The following is a 19,095-nucleotide window of genomic DNA, read 5'->3' on the forward strand; positions in this document are numbered from 1 at the left end:
GGGTTTACTTCTTCTTTTTGACGAAAAAGGCCAACCATGTTTTCTTTGAGCAAAACACCTTGTGAGTTCGTTATCTTCAAAAGCAGGTTTGTGAAATGTGTGTGCTTGAAGTGCATGTGCATAAATCTTGAAGCACATCTTATTGAAATGTGCGTACTAGAAGGAACTCATCATTGTGTTGTAAAGCATGTTCGTGGATGAGGAGAATGTTGCCTATCTGGACGTTAGAGGAGGAGAACTCTCAAGGTGGAGAAGGTTGGACGAGGAGAATGATCAAGGTTGAAACTGTTCGACAAAGAGAATGTTGGAAGTGGAGAAGTTTTGGACAAGGATAATCACATAGTGCTTGGAGAATTTTGAGCATGTCTTGAAATGCATGCTTTATAATTGTGTTTTGTTGAATTGTGTGTTCTATGACCACATGTTCTTGAGATGCATGTTCATTGAGAGATTGGTTGAGAATCATAATATACAAACATCTTTCTTTGAATGTCTTGGATTTGTGTGTTCGTCCTCACAATGGCTTGGGTTTAAATTTGATCATAATGTTGGCTATAGTTATGCATAAACGGGGCATAGAATCATAAACTAATCAATCATGATGAGACAAGGGGGAATATCACATATTATTGCAATTGAATCAATACAAAGAATATACAAACAAAAACTAAATAATGTGGACAACATCCACATATGTTTTCAAAGTGCGCTCACACATAATGTGTGGTTGAGCTTGACTTCTAAACACTTTAGAGCCTCCTAGATTATGGAAATCGACAATTCTACATGCTCACTTATAATCTATACAATTTTTTCATAACTAGCTTCAACTTCCCTTTTAACTAATAGAATTAGAATTTGATCCTAATTAGATAGATCATAATGAAAGGCTTTAGTACATGTGAAGTAGGCATCACAAACTTCTATTAACAATTCATTGGGAATCATTTGAAAATTGTGAAGCCCTTGACTAACTACCCTTGCTTACAATAATCAACATATCTTGAAGAGCTTTGAAACCAAACTTGCTATGGAAACCCTAAAGAAAGGTTTCAACTATATTGCATTCATTTGCTTTAGATTCCATTGTTTTCAAACTCACACAATACAAAAGAACCCAAATTTGGGAATCATATGTAAGGGAAAAGGATGAAAAAAGTTATAAATGTCTAGGAACAAAATAAAAGTGCACCAAAACCATGCTTGTTGCCTTCACCTAGAAAGTTGTTTAGTTGGTTGTACACTCATTGAGCATAAAATTAATGAAAAGAGCAAGGAAATGGCATCTCATTCTACAATCTCGTTCATCATCATGTTTTTATCTTTCCATAGCCCTACATTTTCTTGTTTTTTGGCTACTAAGATAAAGTTTCATTAATATTTCTCATAATTTTTTCTCTAAATTTGGTATGAGTGTTTACTCAACCAAGTCAACATAACTCCCTAAAGCTTTGCATCACATAAGAAACATTACAAAGGGTATTAAAAATGTATGCTTGGGATTGAAGAAATAGGATACAAAAGTGCATGTTGGAACATTCAATAGCTTCTTTTACGTCTCAAATTATTTGTTTCATGATAGTGTGAGATTGGAAACAATGGAATCTAAAGCATAAGTGCAAGCAATAATGACTTTCAAGCATTTGCACGATATGTAGACATGGAAAATGAAAGGGAACATTTACAAACAAAAAAGGAGTGAAAGAAATCACATGGAAGCTTAGCTAGTAATAGAGTTATTTTTACTTATATTGTCATCACCCAAGCATTATTAAGGTAAATCACTTTGCTTCACATAAGTAAAGTGATTTACCCAAGCATTATTAAGGTAAATCACATCTTAGAGACTTATATAGGAATAGGTAAATCACTTTGCTTCACATAATAGTAGTGTAAATATAAATAGGTAAATCACTCAGATTCACATAATAGTGGTGTAAATATACATGCTAAAGTGCTCATAATGCTTCTTAAGGAACTTAGCAATGAGGAGTTTGGTGCTTTATTCTTTGTCAATTTGTAAAAATTAGAGTGCAGAATTTTATTGATACAATACATGAGCATTTAATGCTAGCTTAGTTCCATGACATAAAAAGATTGCCACCCACACAATTAAGGAAAGGAATTGCATCTACATGGCATGCTACCATTAAAGAAAGAACTCTAAATAAGAGATAAGAACTTGCATAAGCATTTATGGAAAAAATAAGAAGAACTTGGATAAACAATAACAAGTTGTGGAGATTTGAAGTAACATAGACCCACTCAAGTTGTTCTTAGAGAGATCCAACAATTCCAAACTCTTCTCGTGTCTAGAACATGGGCACAAAGAAGCATGAACACCAAAATACAATAGTGAAGTATCCAAACCACAAAGCTCAACTATTTGCGAAATTGTTAACTCCAAGCAAACAAGGAGATTGCGATCCATAACTTTCTCTTACATTGGAATGGTTTCCCTAAGGATTTGGTAGACCGTGATCAATATCCTTGTTTGATAGTTCGATTGTTGACATGTTGTTATGAGAGCCGGACGAGTTGGCATAGTGGCTACTACTATAACTAGAGGTAGAGGTAGAGGTGGTAGAATTTATTTCATTATCACGAAGCCCGGGATGGTGAGGGATAAAAGCGCCAGGGTATGGAGGCCTTGTGGCCTCAAGGGGCACCACTAGCCCATGTTGTAGGGTATAGAGCACTTCTTGCATTTCTGGTCGTGCCTCGGGAGTGGGATGGCAACACTTGAGCGCGATATGTAGGACACACCTCCAAATTGTGTTGTTCACCTCACCATGACCTTCTAATCCACCGATCTCCATCTGCGGATCCAATGCCTCCATTAGCGCACCGCTCTCGTGCTTCGACCACACCCATTCGACGAGCACCCGCTTGTCCGTTATATCGGAACTTAAGTCGATGACCCGACGGCCGCATGCCACCTCTAGAGCGAGCACCCCGTAGCTATACACGTCCACTTTGTTGGTCGGCGTGCGTGTGAATATGACCTCGGGTGCGGTGTATCCGGGCGTGCCAGCGGCCGTCATGGTTTGGGTCACTTGGTTCTCGTCCTTGAGGAGGCGTAGCAGCCCGAAGTCGCCGAGCATGGCCGTGAAGTCGGACGTGAGAAGCACATTGGCGGCCTTCACGTCCCGGTGAACCGCACCCGCAGCATGCACATGGCTCAGAGCCTCTGCCACTCCCTTCAGGATCTCCACCCTCGTCCCGCTGCTCAAAACACCTGTGCCTTCCTTCCTGCTGCACAGGTGGTCTGCCAAGCTTCCATTGCTCATGAATTGGTAGACCAGCATGGCCTCCCCTTTCTCGTAGCACCATCCTTTGAGCTCCACCAGGTGTGGGTGCCGGAGCATGTTTATCATATTGATCTCCGAGAAGAACTCATCACTTTTCCTCAATGCCGCTTTGTTGAGCCGCTTCACCGCCACTTCTTCGTACACCATCGAACCTTTCTTGCCAGGCTGCTGCATGACTAATAATCTCCCCTTGTAGACGGTACTGAATCCGCCCCGCCCCACTCTGGCCTTGTCATGGAAGCCCTGCGTAGCCTTCCATAGCTGCTTGTATGTGTACCGTGGCATAGCCGCCGGGACGAGCACATCATTCGGAATGAGTGCAAGCTCCGTAATTCGATCATCATCCGTAGAACAGCAGCATCTTTTCCAATAAGCTAGTATTGCGGCGGCAACGGCTCCGACGATCGCTACGACAATAATGCTAGGAATGAGTATATTAGAAATCTTTGGAAAATTGAGCACACGGTTTTTGCTTGTGTTACTACTACTTCTAGACGCCAATGTATGTTGGGGGGTGCTAAGCGAGAAATTCCAGAAACGGACAGCACAGCCTAGGGAGGGACGGCCGCCTGTGGTTGCGGACAGGCCGACGAACAGTGGGGTATTTTGGAACACAGTGGAGAGGTCACGAGTCAAGTTGAGGAGGGGATCGAGGGGCCGAGATATGGTATCGGGTGTCATATTATTAATGTTGAGCATGCGGAGCTCGATGGATGTAGTGGCAGCATAGTAATCCACCCACACCATGAAAGAGGAGTTCTGGTAGAGATCGAGATCCGGATGCGGTGAGGACGCGCTGATATCGACTGTGGGATATGAGACGAAGCTATTGATGTCGAAGCCGGCGTGGCTGTTGTTGGTGTCAAACCCGGCCGCGAAGAAATGGTGCGATGGAGGGAAGAGGACCAAGGTCTGGTTCCGAAGAGTGTTATGAGGCGAGATAAAGAAGGCCATACCATCTCCTGCAGTGTTGGGCGAGGTAATGAATTGGAAGTGGAAGGCGGTGCTGAAGGAGGTGGTGCTGCCCCCCCATGGGAAGGCATCATCGTAGAGGAGCCAGCCCGGCTTTTGCAACGTCTGGTTCGGTTTCTGCTCGTTAGCGGGAGGGATGAGCCAGACGGTTCCATCAGGTTTCGGGTAATCGGCCATGTATCGTCTGACAAGTTTAGAGGGCAGAGTTTTGTCTGCTTGAGCATAGCTAAAACTAAAATCAGCGTCTACAGTGGTGGCATGAAAGGCAGCAGCAGCAGCATATAACAGAAGGAAGAGCATGATAGTGAGCATTGTAGCCATGGTCATTGGTCTGCAGCGGTAGCCACAGAGAGACAGGGAAATGGACAGAGACGGATAGAAAGAAAGAAAGAAAGAGATATTAATGTCTTCTACGATCCTGCTCTTAGTAGGAGTTCTTACCAATTAAGCTAAACCTTTACAAGCTCCTACTCTTAGTAAGAGTTCTTACCAATTAAGCTAAATCTATACAAGCTCCTACTCTTAGTAGGAGTTCTTACCAATTAAATAAAACTACACCAAGTCAAAGATGGTGACCATTTAGAATGCAATGTTTTCTTTCTTTGGAGAGGCTTCCAAATATTTTCAAAGCCCTTGCCAGTTGCGTCCAACCCACAAGGACAAAAAGACATTCACTTTTGAGTCAAAAGAAACTAACGCGTTCCCAATATACTAAAAAGGAGTCACTACTAAGACTTTACAAACATAGAGTAAATAATGTGGACATTCACGTATGTTTTTCGCTCACACATCATGTATCGTTGAGCTTGACATCTGAACACTTTCGAGCCTCATGGATTATGGAAATAGACAAGTCGACATGTTCACTTATAATCTAAATAATTTCTTCATAACTAACTTTCAACTTCCCTTTTTAACTAATAGAATTAGAATTTGATCCTACTTAGATAGATAATAGTGAGAGACTTTAGTACATATGAAATAGGCTTCACAAACTTCTATTAGCGATTGATTGGGAATTATTTGAAGATTGTGAAGCCCTTGACTACCCTTGCTTATGATAATCACCATATCTTGAAGAGCTTTGAAACAAAACTTGCTTTGGAAACCCTAAAGAAAGGTTTCACTTTATTGCGTTCGTTTGCTTTAGATTTCATTGTTTCCAAACTCACACTATCATCAAACAAATACTTGAAAGAAAAAGCAAAAGAACCCAAATTTGGGAATCATATGTAAGGGAAAAGAATGACAAAAATTATAAATATGTCGGAACAAAATAAAAGTGCACCAAAACCATGATTATTGCCTTAATGAAGGCAATAATCATTGTACACTCCTCTGTTCCCCGCCATTGAGCATAAAACCCTTAATGAAGAGAGTGTGAAAGTGGTATCTCACTTTACAGTGTCGTTCATCATCGCTACATTTTCTTGTTTTTTGGCTACTAAGATCAATTTTCATTAATATTGTGGTATCCCTTTGGTGCAAGCGCATGTCTTCATGTTGTGGTGTACATTTGTTCGTATGTGCCAGCTTTTTAGCACGCATGTAGCTAAGACAACCTAAATGGGTACTTTTGTATCAACTATCTATGGAGCAAAGAAGTAAGACGCAAGGTAAGCTAGCTTGGATTCTCTTTATAACATGTTCGCATTCACCAGTGGAAGGATCAGGATTATTCCGTTTGATTTCATGGCTTTTTTAACCATTTCACAAAACACATTGATTCCAGTATTACACGTTCTCAAAGATTCGATTGAAAAACTTAAAATTTACCCATTTCACTTAGGATTCCGGGCTCTTCTTGTGTTCAACACTTGGTTGCCTTGTGGCCAGAAGCACTCTTGTTATGTGTATGGAAACCATCATCTAGTAGAGAGCATTGTAATTCTTTATAAAAAGAGTTACTACTCTTGTGTCTTCTCGGTTATTATGTTGGCCAGGAAAGGAGAGATTGCCCTCTCAATTTAATCATTTATTTCGTTTGGGGATCAAAGAGGTGGGAGATATAGTTGAAGCTCCATTTCAAAGAATTTTGGAATTTCTTGAAGCACGACAATTATGGGTTTATTTGGCAACAATTACAAAATATTGCATTGATGCAAGGTCCCTTACCTCTACAAACAGGAGAACAATCATGGATTGATTGGTGTTTATGGGGTCAAATGTCGTTGTTACAAGTGACTACTAATATTTTGTATCATTGCTCTATTGAGTCCCTTGGATGGTTAGCATCTAAGGCTGAAGAAGAATGGAAAATACACAAATCTGATCATGCATGGTGGCAGATCTTACAACGTAGTTGGCATTCTAAATTGCCACTTGTAGCAAAGGTCTTCATTTGGAGCGTTTTGATTGGAGGATTGCCTTTCGGATTAGCTCTAAAGCATCGTGGACTAGCAACGACTAATTGCTTCTTTTGCACTGCTCAAATGGAAGATAGTACTCATCGATTTATACAATGTCTAATTGTTTTTCAAATTTGGAGCTACATTTCTCAAATTTGGCAAGTTTTATCACGATGTTATTTGATACCTAGACAATGGGTGTTTGCACAATTTACACAGGTTGACCCAAAATCAAAGATGGAGTTTGTTTTTCTATTTTTGAGATATTGGGGATTGCGTCATAATTGGAACATGTGCAACGTTGCGCTTTTGTATTCAATGGTAGACATGGAGTGAAAGCATATCTACGAAAGTTGAAGGGAGTACTAATGTGACAGTTTTCTTTATTGGAGGTGGAAATTCTTTCCTCAGTGGAGTGTTCGTCTTGCCTATTGGCAATTCAACATGTTCCACTACCCATGTAGCGTAGTTAGTGGGTGACCATACTCCATTGTCACACCCATTGTTCGTTGTGTTTTTCACACACATTTATTTATATAATTGTGTGTTTTCACCAAGAGAGAGAGAGAGAACAATTACACAGTTTCAGCAAGATGATGGTTGTAATGCAAATCCCTTCGAACTTATTTGAAAACTCATTTACACACTTTTATAGTTAGGAGAACTAAGCCTTAACTGCAATAGTTTGTTCACACTAGGAATACAACCTGGGTGGAGTAGGACTTTTAGTCCAACAAACACGGTATTGTATGTGAATCTAAATTAGTTATTGCCGAAATATGTACTATATAGAAAAGATGTAAGTTATATTAGATCTGAAACAGTAGGTCATGTAGTATGTTGTATGATATTGTAATTTTCAGATTAGAAACAGTGTACCGTATGGCACTGTAACTTCCATGTATTTCCTATATAAAGGGGGCATGTGTATTGTATAGAGGATGCTTAATATAGAGATATCTTCTGGTGATACATTGTCTATGTTTGTGTGTTGTATTTGAGTTTTAGATATTAAGAGTTATGTTGTCCATAGCCGATTCGACCATTATTAGTCGATCTATAGTTTATTCGATCATCTGTTCATTACCATTTCTCCGACCACTACCTTTGGTAAAGGTTATCTTGTGATAAGATATTTGACCCATGTTATTGAGAGGATAACACCCAAAACTCAGGCGACAAGGAGAACCCCACTCAATTGCCATCATGACTCTAACCAACTCCAAGGGGCCCATGTCCAATCTACCATGCACAATCAACAACTCAACCTTGACGACCGTGGTGGACACTAGAGCCTCGTTGACACTTCTTGCCTTCGATATGTAAGGACATCTAGGCTTCCCTGATCTAGAGACATGCAACAACATGTTCCATGGATTCAATGGATCCACCGGGTGTTGTCTCAAATTACTTCCTTGCAAAATTGAGACAAAGTACAACACACATACGATCAAGGCCCACATCCTTCTACCTAAGGTGTTCACACATCATGCCTCGGCCAAAATTGGTGTCATGCCAACAAATGTTTAATATCCCCAAGCATGAACCACATTCACTTCCCCACCCCCGTTGGCATAAGCATGGACCAATATGACTACCACACTACAATCGCAAGCTGTGTAGATGCCGAACCGCCTGTCCAAGATCCAAATAGAGTAAGCACACCACCCATAACGGGGGTAGATCATGTCAATATGCACTCCCAACTAAGCACCCTCTAGTCTCAGTTACAAGGCATTCCACCATTGACCATAACCGACTAGCGCTGACGAAATGGGCAAGTGGGTCAACATCCATGTCTGAACTATTGTGGAAGGCCCTCGAAGCAATCAATTAACACTATGGAGAGTGCATAAGACCCTTACGAGAGCACAAGGTTGGCATAAGGGTGACACAGGGTACCAAAACATTACCGCATCCCATCCCCAATTCCCATAGGAACGTTGAACACAACCTCCCAATGACCTCCACACCCCAACTTGACCCGCTCAGTTTCCAACCCCAACCACCTACCTCCAACCTAGAACGACGACTAAACACTCTACATTAGGGATATCTTCGGCATTGTTACTATTGGACGTGAAAAAGGCCAAAACACTAACTGGCAAGTTCCCTGCACCCTAATCGAGGCACAAGGTGGATACAAGAGCATTACTCAAATTTGGGTACCTTGGAACGGATGAATCCACCCCGCCCCAACGTCAAACCTAAAAACCCTTAACCCTTAACTAGTGTCCAATCCACCCTAAACCATCTCTCATGAGCCCTATTCATTCATGCACACATACTACTCCTTGTAAATACCCCCGACGCCCCACTCTCAGTTCCCACAATGCACCCAAGAGTGTGTACTCAATAAGTTGGGGAGGATGTTAAGCACTAGTCGTGAAGAAGAACGCATTAACAAAGGATATTGAACCTAGATGACATACAAAAAGGGGAGTAGAAGCATTAGAGCTTGGCGTTTCGATTTTGCTACTAGTCGTCCTCTGTCTCCATCAACAACAATCTCTTCTTTTGTCCCTTCATCTTCTACTTGTCTAAGAGAGTAAGCAAGATAGTGCGAGAGAGATATTAGGTACTAATCACATATATCATTAAGGTAGTTAGTAGCTCAAGTGTACTTGATGACTACCATTGCCTGGTTAGCCACCAAGAGGGTTTACATTGGTCCGGATCCAAGCAAACAACATCGACAAAAGGCTCAACTTCATCTATCTATAGAGGTGTATTCCATGAGGCGCAGGATCCTACACAGTGAACATTGTTAAAAACATAATCACATTTCTCTTTCCATATTATCCAAAGAGCCAACGACATAATAGTATGCCAAATAACCTGATTTTTAATTCTAAACCTTCGATTAGATGAAGGAAATGAGGTGAGAGAGAGGTGTCCATGGGAAAAGTGAAAGACATGAAAAGCATGCGTAGTTTCACACCTCATAGCATCTCCATGGAGGGCACCCCATAATATTGCACCCCAACAGAAAAATGTTTTCTCAACAATAAAAACATCTTACCCCAAAATTGCTAGATCATGGGACATAACTAAAACATATGTAAAACAGATTCAAAAGATGCATCACAATGCATTCAACAAGCATATTGCTCATGAATCAATAACCAACGAAAACAAATAACTTTTTTCAGCAACTACATTCTCTATAGCCATTTTCAAAACTTTACAAGTTGCAATTCATGCACAATATTCTCAGCCCAATGCTTCATGGTAGTCAGACATTTATACTTTCGTTGCAACAACAAATTTCTACCTAGCTTAAAATCAAATATTGAAAAAACTACAAATGTGTATTATTTCCACCAACATTCAGTTTTTTCCATTGATAACCAGCCAAATCCCAATCCCATTCAATAACTTCTTTTATGTCTCCAATTATTTGTTTAATGATAATGAGTTTGGAAACAATGGAATCTAAAGCAAATGAATGCAATAATGACTTTCAAGTATTAATTCAATATGGAGACATGGTAAATGAAAGAGATACACACACACGTGCGCGCGCGCACAAAGGTAAGCGAGAACATAATAATCTCTTTGAATAATCGCATGGAAGCTTAGCTAGTAATAGAGTTATTTTTACATATCTTGTCATTGCCCAAGCATTATTAAGGAATATGTATTTGACATCTTAGAGACTTATATAGGAATGGGTAAGTCACTCTCTTTCACATAATAATGGTGTAAATATACATGTTAAAGTGCTCATAATGATTCTTAAGGAACTTAACTATGAGGAGTTTCGTGTTTTATTCTTTCTCAATTGGAGAATTTTATTGATACAATGCATACGCCTTTAATGCTAGCCTAGTTCCATGACATAAAAAAGATTGCCGCCCACACAATTAAGGAAAGGAATTGCATTTACAAGGCATGCTACCATTAAGTAAATAAGAGATAAGAACTTGGATAAACAATGATGGGTTGTGGATATTTGGAGTATGAACCCACTCAATTTGTTCTCGGAGACATCCAACTATCCCAAACTCTCCTAGTGTCCTGGAACATGGGCACAAAGAAGCATTATGAACACCGACATACGATAGTGAAGTATCCGAACAACAAAGCTCAAATATTTGGATTTCGAACGAAATTGTCAGCTCTCCAAGCAGACAAGGAGATTATGGTCCATCCCCTTAAATTACAACGTTTATCCATTACTTTCTCTTGCATTAGAGCAGTTACCCTAGGGGGTTTGTAGATCGTGATACATATCCTTGTTTGATATACATCGAGTCTATCCATATATATATAGATATATGTATGTATGTATGTATGTATGTATGTATGTATGTATACGTGGTTATCTTGGTGCCATATTGTTACGAGAGAAGGACGAGCTGGCATAGTGGCTACTACTATAACTAGAGGTAGAGGTAGAGGTATTAGACTTTATTTCATTATCACGAATCCTGGGATGGTGAGGGATAAAAGCACCAGGGTATGCAGGCCTTGTGGCCTCAATGGGCACCACTAGCCCATGTTGTAGGGTATGGAGCACTTCTTGCATTTCTGGTCGTGCCTCGGGAGTGGGATGGCAACACTTGAGCGCGATATGTAGGATGCACCTCCAAATTGTGGTGTTCACCTCCCCATGACCTTCTAATCCACCAATCTCCATCTGTGGATCCAATGCCTCCATTAGCGTGCCGCTCTCTTGCTTCGACCACACCCATTCGACGAGCACCCGCTCATCCGTTATATCGGAACTTAAGTCGATGACCCGACGGCCGCATGCGACCTCTAGCGCTAGCACCCCGTAGCTATACACGTCCACTTTGTTTGTCGGCTTGCGTGTGAATATGACCTCGGGTGCGGTGTATCCAGGTGTGCCGGCGGCAGTCATGGTTTGGGTCACTTGGTTTTCGTCCTTGAGGAGGCGTAGCAACCCGAAGTCGCCGAGCATGGCCACGAAGTCGGACGTGAGCAGCACGTTGGCGGCCTTCACGTCCCGGTGGACTGCACCCGCAGCATGCACATGGCTCAGAGCCTCTGCCACTCCCTTCAGGATCTCTACCCTAGTTTCGCTACTCAAAACACCTGTGCCTTCCTTCCTGATGCACAGGTGGTCCGCCAAGCTTCCATTGCTCATGAATTGGTAGACCAGCATGGCCTCCCCTTTCTCGTAGCACCATCCTTTGAGCTCCACCAGGCGTGGGTGCTGCAGCTTGTTGATCATATTGATCTCCGAGAAGAACTCATCTATCTTCCTCAGCCCCTCTTTGTTCAGCCGCTTCACGGCCACATCTTCGTACACCATCGATTCACCTTTCTTGGTAGGCTGATTTAATAATAATCTGCCCTTGTAGACGGTGCTGAATCCACCGCGCCCCACTCTGGCCTTGTCGTGGAAGCCCTGCGTAGCATTCCATAGCTGCTTGTATGTGTACCGTGGAATAGCCGCCGGAACCAGCACATCATTAGGAATGAGTGCAAGCTCCGTAATTTGATCATCATCGCTAGAACAACAGCATCTTTTCCAATAAGCTATTATTGCCGTGGCAATGGCTACTAAAATCACTACGGCAAGAATGCTGGGAATGAATATATTACGCTTATTGTTGTTGTCAACTGCTTTAGAAGTCTGTGGAGGGTTGTTGCTTGTGTTACTACTTCCAGACTCCAATGTATGTGGAGGGGTGCTAAGAGTGAAATTCCAGGAGAAGATAGCACAGCCTAGGGAGTGTCCGCCGCCTGAGGGTGAGGACAGACCAACAAACAGTGCCCGGGAATCGTGAAACATGGTGTAGAGATCATGAGTCATGTTGAGGAGGGGATCGAGGGGCCGAGATATGGTATCGGGTGTCATATTATTAATGTTGACCATGCGGAGCTCGATGGATGTATTGGCAGCATAGTAATCCACCCACACCATGAAAGAAGAGTTCTGGTAGAGATCGAGATCCGGATGTAGTGAAGATGCGTTGAGATCGACTGTGACATCTGAGATGAGGCTATTGATGTCGAGGCCGGCATGGTTGTTGTTGGGATCATCCAGTAGAGTGTCCTGAAATGTGTCGAACTCGGCCGCGAAGAGATGGCGAGATGGATCGGTCACATTGTAGGTGTTATTGGGGGGGAGGCCCAGCATCATGCTCAAGGTCTGGTTCCGAATAGTGTTATGAGGCGAGATAAAGAAGGCCATACCATCTCCTGCTGTGTTGAGCGAGGTAATGAACTGGAACTCGAAGGCGGTGCTGAAGGAGATGGTGTTGGTCTCCCAGCGGAAGGCATCATCGTAGAGGAGCCAGCCCGGATTTTGGATCGTCTGGTTCGGTGGCTGCTCGTTGGGGGGAGGGGTGAGCCAGACGGTTCCATCAGGTTCCAAAGCGCCCGTGTATCGTCGGACAAGTTTAGGGGGCAGAGTTTTGTCCGCTTTAGCATAACTAAAACTAAAATCAGCGTCTACAGTGGTGGCATGAAAGACAGCAGCAGCATATAACAGAAGGAAGGGCAGGATAGTGAGCATTGCAGCCATGGTCATTGGGCAGCAGGACGAAAGAAGGAAAGAAATATTAACGTCTTCTAAGACCACATTAATTAGCCCAAGGGAATTTGAACCCTTAACGAATTAAAAATAGGAGAAGCTCTTACCAATTAAGATAAACGTTTCTCATTATTCATTATATCACATGTCACTTACAATAAGAATAGATGAGTAGACTAAGTCAATGATGGTGACCATTTACAATGCTTATGTTTTCTTGACCAAGTGGTGGGGGGGGGGGGGGGGGAGCTTGACCGGCACCAAATATTTTCAAAGCCCTTGCAAGTTGCGTCCAATCCACAAGAACAAAAAGACATTTACTTTCGAGTCAAAAGAAACTAACGTGTCCCCAATAAACTAAAAAAGAATCAATAGAGAGACCTTACGAACATACAGTAAATAATGTGGACATTCACATATGTTTTCTAAGTGCAGTCACACATCATGTATCGTTGAGCTTGACTTCTGAACACTTTAGAGCCTCATGGATTATGGAAATAGACAATTCCACACACTCACTTATAATCTAAATAATTTTTTCATAACTAACTTCAACTTCCCTTTTAACTAATAGAATTAGAATATGATCCTAGTCAGATAGATAATAGTGAGAAACTTTAGTACATATGAAATAGGCTTCACAAACCTCTTTCAGCAATTCATTGGGAATTATTTGAAAATTGTGAAGCCCTTCACTACCCTTGCTTACGATAATCTCATGCAAGGAATCCATTTCCTCTTGCATAATCACCATATCTTGAAGAGCTTTGAAACCATAAAGAAAGATTTCACTTTACTGCGTTTTTTTTCTTTAGATTTGACTGTTTCCAAACTCAAACTACCATCAAACAAATACTTAAAAGAAAAAGCAAAAGAACCCAAATTTCGGAAGCATATATAAGGGAAAAGGATGACAAAAGTTATAAATATGTAGGAACAAAATAAAAGTGCACCAAAACCATGATTGTTGCCTTCACCTAGGAAGCTCTTTAGTTGGTTGTACACTCCTGTTTTCCCGCCATTGAGCATAAACCCCTTAAATTTGCAAGTTGCAATTCATGCACATTATTCTCAGCCCAATGCTTCATGACAGTAGGACATTTATACTTTGATTGCAACAACAAATTTCTACCTAGCTTAACTGAATATTGGAAAAACTGCAAATGTGTACTATTCCCACCAACACTTGGTTTTTTCCATTGATAATCAGCTGGATCCCAATACCATTTAACAACTTCTTTTACGTCTCCAATTATTTGTTTGATTATAGTGAGTTTGGAAACAATGGAATCTAAAGCAAAAGAACACAATAATGACTTTCAAGTATTTGTCTAATATGTAGACACGAAAAGTGAAAGAGAACATTTATACAGACACACAAAAAAGGTGAAAGAGAACATAATAATGTCTTTGATACAATTTATGCATGAAGAATAATCACATGGAAGCTTAGCTAATAATAGAGTTACTTTTACATATCTTGTCATTACCCAAGCATTATTAAGCAATATGTATTCAACATCTTAGAGACTTATATAGGAATGGGTAAATCACTCTCTTTTACATAATAATGGTGTAAATATACATGTTGAAGTGCGCATAATGATTCTTAAGGAACTTAATAATGAGGAGTTTGGTGCTTTATTCTTTGTCAATTGGTAAAAGTTAGAGTGGAGAATTTTACTGATACAATGCATACGACTTTAATGTTAGCCTAGTTCCATGACATAAAAAGATTGCCACCAACACAATTAAGGAAAGGAATCACATTTACAATGCATGGTACCATTAAGTAAAGGATTGTAACTAAGAGATAAGAACTTGGATAAACAATGATAGGTTGTAGATATTTGGGGAGTATGGACCCACTCAAGTTGTATTTGGGGAGACCCAACAATTCCAAACTCTTTTCGTGTCCTCGAACATGGGCCGAAAGAAGCATGAACACAGAAATACAAACCACAAGCTCAACTATATGGATTTCGAGCAAAATTGTCAGCTTCGAGCAAACAAGGAGATCACGATCCATACCCTTTATAACATTTATCCATTACTTTCTCTTGCATCAGAGCAGTTGGAGCACTTACCCCACTTACCCTAAGGAGTTTGGAGACCGGGATCCGTGTCCTTGTTTGATATACAACGAGTTGATTTATATATATATATACACATGGTTAGCTTGTGGCCATATTGGTACGAGAGTTGGATGAGCTGGCATAGTGGCTACTACTATAATTAGAGGTAGAGGTAGAGGTAGTAGAATTTATTTCATTATCTCGCAGCCCGGGGTGATGAAGAACAAAAGCACCAGGGTAAGGAGGCCTTGTGGGCTCAAGGGGCACCACTAGCCCATGTTGTAGGGTATGGAGCACTTCTTGCATTTCGGGTCGTGATTCGGGATTGGGATGGCAACAATTGAGCGCAATATGTAGGATGCACTTCCAAATTGTGTTGTTCACCTCCCCACCCTCGAACCCACCGATCTCCATCCGTGGATCCAATGCCTTCATTAGCATGCCGCTCTCTTGCTTCGACCACACCCAATCGAGAAGCACCCGCTCCTCCGTTATATCGAAACTTGTCTCGATGACCCGGCGCCCACATGCCACCTCTAGGGCGAGCACGCCATAGCTATACACGTCCACTTTATTGGTTGGCGTGCGTGTGAACATGACCTCGGGTGCGGTGTATCCGGGCGTGCCGGCGGCGGTCATTGTTTGGGTCATGTGGTTGTCGTCCTTGAGGAGGCGTAGCAACCCGAAGTCGCCCAGCATGGCCGCAAAGTCGGACGTGAGCAGCACGTTGGCGGCCTTCACGTCCCGGTGCACCGCACCAGCAGCATGCAGATGGCTCAGAGCTTCTGCCACTCCCTTCAGGATCTCCACCCTCGTCTCACTTCTCAAGGAAGCTGTGTTGTCCTTCCTGGTGCTGAACAGGTGGTCCGCCAAGCTTCCATGGCTCATGAATTGGTAGACCAGCATGGCCTCCCCTTTCTCGTAGCACCATCCTTTGAGCTCCACCAGGCGTGGGTGCTTCAGCTTGTTGATCATATTGATCTCCGAGAAGAACTCATCGCTCTTCCTCAGCCCCTCTCTGTTCACCCGCTTCACCGCCACTTCTTCGTACACCATCGATTCACCTTTCTTGCCAGACTGCGGCGTTACTAATAATCTGCCCTTGTAGACGGTGCTGTATCCACCGCGCCCCACTCTGGCCTTGTCGTGGAAGCCCTGGGTAGCCTTCCATAGCTGCTTGTATGTGTACCTCGGCATAGCAGCCGGGACGAGCACATCATTCGGAATGAGCGCAAGCTCCATATTTCGATCCTCATCCGTAGAACAACAGCATCCTTTCCAATAAGCTATTATTCCGATGGCAATGGCTACTACGATCGTTACGGAAAGAATGCCAGGAATGAGTATAAGCTTAATGTCGTTGTTGCCTGATTTAGAAATCTGTGGAGGACTGGGCACATGGTTGTTGCTTGTGTTACTACTACTACTACTACTACTATTAGACTGCGATGGATCTTGGGGGGTGCTAAGCGTGAAATTCCAGAGACGGATAGCACAGCCTTGGGAGAGTGCGCCCGTGGATGCCGATATGCCGACGTACAGTGGCGGGGAATCTCGGAACACGGTGGACAGGTCACGAGTCAAGTCGAGGAGGGGATTGAGGGGCCGAGATTTTCCGGATGTCATATCAGTGTTGACCATGCGGAGCTCGATGGATGTAGTGGCAGCATAGTAATCCACCCACACCATGAAAGAAGAGTTGCTGTAGAGGTCGAGGTCCGGGCGGCCGGAAGAAGGCGTGAAATCGTAGGTGACATCCGAGAGGAGGCTATTGATGTCGAACCCCGTGTGGTTGTTGCTGGGGTCATCCAGTAGGGTATTGCGAAAGGTGTCGAACTCGACGGCGAAGAGATGGCGCGATGGATCGGTCACGTTGTAGGTGTCATTGGGGAGGAGGCCCATCATCATGCCCAAGCTGTGGTCCGGAACGTTGTTATGAGGCGAGATAAAGAAGGCCATGCCATCTCCTGCTCTGTTGAGCGAGGTAATGAATTGGAACTCGAAGGCGGTGCTGAAGGAGGTGGTGTTGGTCTCCCAAAGGAAGGCATTATCGTAGAGGAGCCAGCCCACCTGTAGGCGCATCTGGCTCGATTGCTGTTCGTTAGGGTTGGGGGTGAGCCAGACGGTTCCATCACTTTTCAAAGAGGCATTGCTCCGTAGGACAAGGTTAGAGGGCAGAGTTTTGTCTGCTTGAGCATAGCTAAACGTAAAATCAGCTTCAACAATGGTGCCATGGAAGGCAGGAGCATATAACAGAAGGAAGGGCAGGATAGTGAGCGCAGCAGCCATGGTCATTGGGCAGCAGCGCCAGCCTCGTACAGAGAGAGACAGGGAGAGGTACAGACAGAGAGAGAGAGAGAGAGAGAGAGAGAGAGACAAAAAGAGGCGGTGTCCTTCCCAAGACCAAGTCAAAGATGGTGACCATTTAGAATGCAAATTTTTCTTGACCAAAAGTGGTTGGGGAGGAAGGGCTTCACCGGCCTTCAATTATTTTGCAACTTGAGTCCATTCCACAAGGACAAAAAGACATTCGCCTCAAGAGTCAAAAGAAACTAACGCGTCCCCAATGTACTGGAAATTTCCGCACTATATGTAACCCACATCAGAATTGATCTTCCATCTGTCGGAAATGAAGTACATGCTCAAAAAATCAAGATATAACTTGAAAGTTGAGAAATATGACTTCAAATTGGATGCCAAGGTAGAGTCTAGAAGAATACAGAGGCTTTGCGGAAACCAATTGCCCTAGGACACGCACCACACTCATGTACCCTATCGTCATCGATCACAACTAGCGCAAAGGCTCTTTTGTTTTACTCTTGAGTATACAACGGAGGGAAAATGAGAATCATTCACTCTATATATCCCACTACCATCACAAATCACACATCGTATTACTTGTGGGATCTCTAAATTCACGTATTGAGTGGTTAAACTATGAATGACTTCTATAAAAGGCATCTACTTATTAAAAAACCAAAAGTGGGATAAGAACGCGATATAAAGGGGTTGTAAGTTGTAACTTTTGCAAATTGGAATCCCAACTTTTTGCAAACCTTTATGGGTATGAGAAAACCACGATGGTTGCTCAAATTGTTGGTATGTGGTAAAGTTAGTTTCATTTATTATTGAGCTACTAGATCGAGTTAAATTAGCATTTTAATATTAGTACGAGAGCACACACTAGAGAGTAAGCTTGGCTCGAATTAATTTGTTGCTAGTTTTTCATTTGAGGCAAGTCTTCAGGAAACTCCTAGAGTATTGGGTAGAGTTGCTCTTCAAGGTCAAATTGATATGTTGAAAGGGCTAAAGGAAAGCGTTATTTGTGGCAACATCGTTCCATCATAAGAAGGTATCATTTGCTCGAAACAAATGCTGAAATGGAGACTGATCAAAGTAATCTATCATTTGCTTGAAATGGAACAATTATAGCCACTCAATTGTTGATTTATCATAACGTACATGTTCAAGAGTCAAGATATACATTAGCTTGAGAAATAAGACTTCAAATTGGATGCCATGTGAAGAGTCTACAAGTACAAAGATGCTTGAGGAGCAAAATTCATACAATGAGCACCACTCATATACTCTATCCTTATCAATCAGAAGTACTGTGAAGGCTATTTTTATTTACTCTAAAGTGAAAAACAAAGAAAAAGTGCAAAATAATAGTGGGAACCCTAACAAACATGAGGGGTCAAGAATCAAAACGAGATGTTGAAATCATGTGATGTCTTTATCTTCACAATTTTATATCCCACTTACATCACAAATCTTGGTATGTGTTACTCATGGGATATCTATCTAAATTCACTTGTTGAGTGGGTAAACAACATAAAACCTTTTATATTGATAAGCGTGAATGAATAACATAAAAGGCA

At 42.2% G+C, this 19,095-nt stretch overlaps 2 protein-coding genes across 2 annotated transcripts; both read right to left on the reverse strand.

Annotated features, from left to right (window-relative positions):
* Nucleotides 1-2,459: 2,459 nt before the first annotated feature.
* On the reverse strand, nt 2,460-17,575 carry LOC147856406 (putative L-type lectin-domain containing receptor kinase S.7). Its single transcript, XM_087329117.1, has 2 exons — nt 15,381-17,575; nt 2,460-2,574 (listed from the first exon to the last, which is right to left on the reverse strand). The coding sequence occupies exons 1-2, from the start codon at nt 17,507-17,509 to the stop codon at nt 2,460-2,462; spliced, it is 2,244 nt and encodes a 747-aa protein (XP_087185243.1). The 5' UTR covers nt 17,510-17,575.
* Nucleotides 10,956-13,147, reverse strand: LOC147856407 (L-type lectin-domain containing receptor kinase S.4-like). Its single transcript, XM_087329570.1, has one exon. The coding sequence runs from the start codon at nt 13,134-13,136 to the stop codon at nt 10,956-10,958; it is 2,181 nt and encodes a 726-aa protein (XP_087185696.1). The 5' UTR covers nt 13,137-13,147.
* Nucleotides 17,576-19,095: the final 1,520 nt, after the last annotated feature.

The sequence above is a fragment of the Azolla caroliniana genome, unplaced genomic scaffold (genome assembly GCF_043228905.1).
Source record: "Azolla caroliniana isolate FFs.n. ecotype wild unplaced genomic scaffold, voAzoCaro1.0.p SCAF_13, whole genome shotgun sequence".
In the NCBI taxonomy this organism is placed as follows: domain Eukaryota; kingdom Viridiplantae; phylum Streptophyta; class Polypodiopsida; order Salviniales; family Salviniaceae; genus Azolla; species Azolla caroliniana.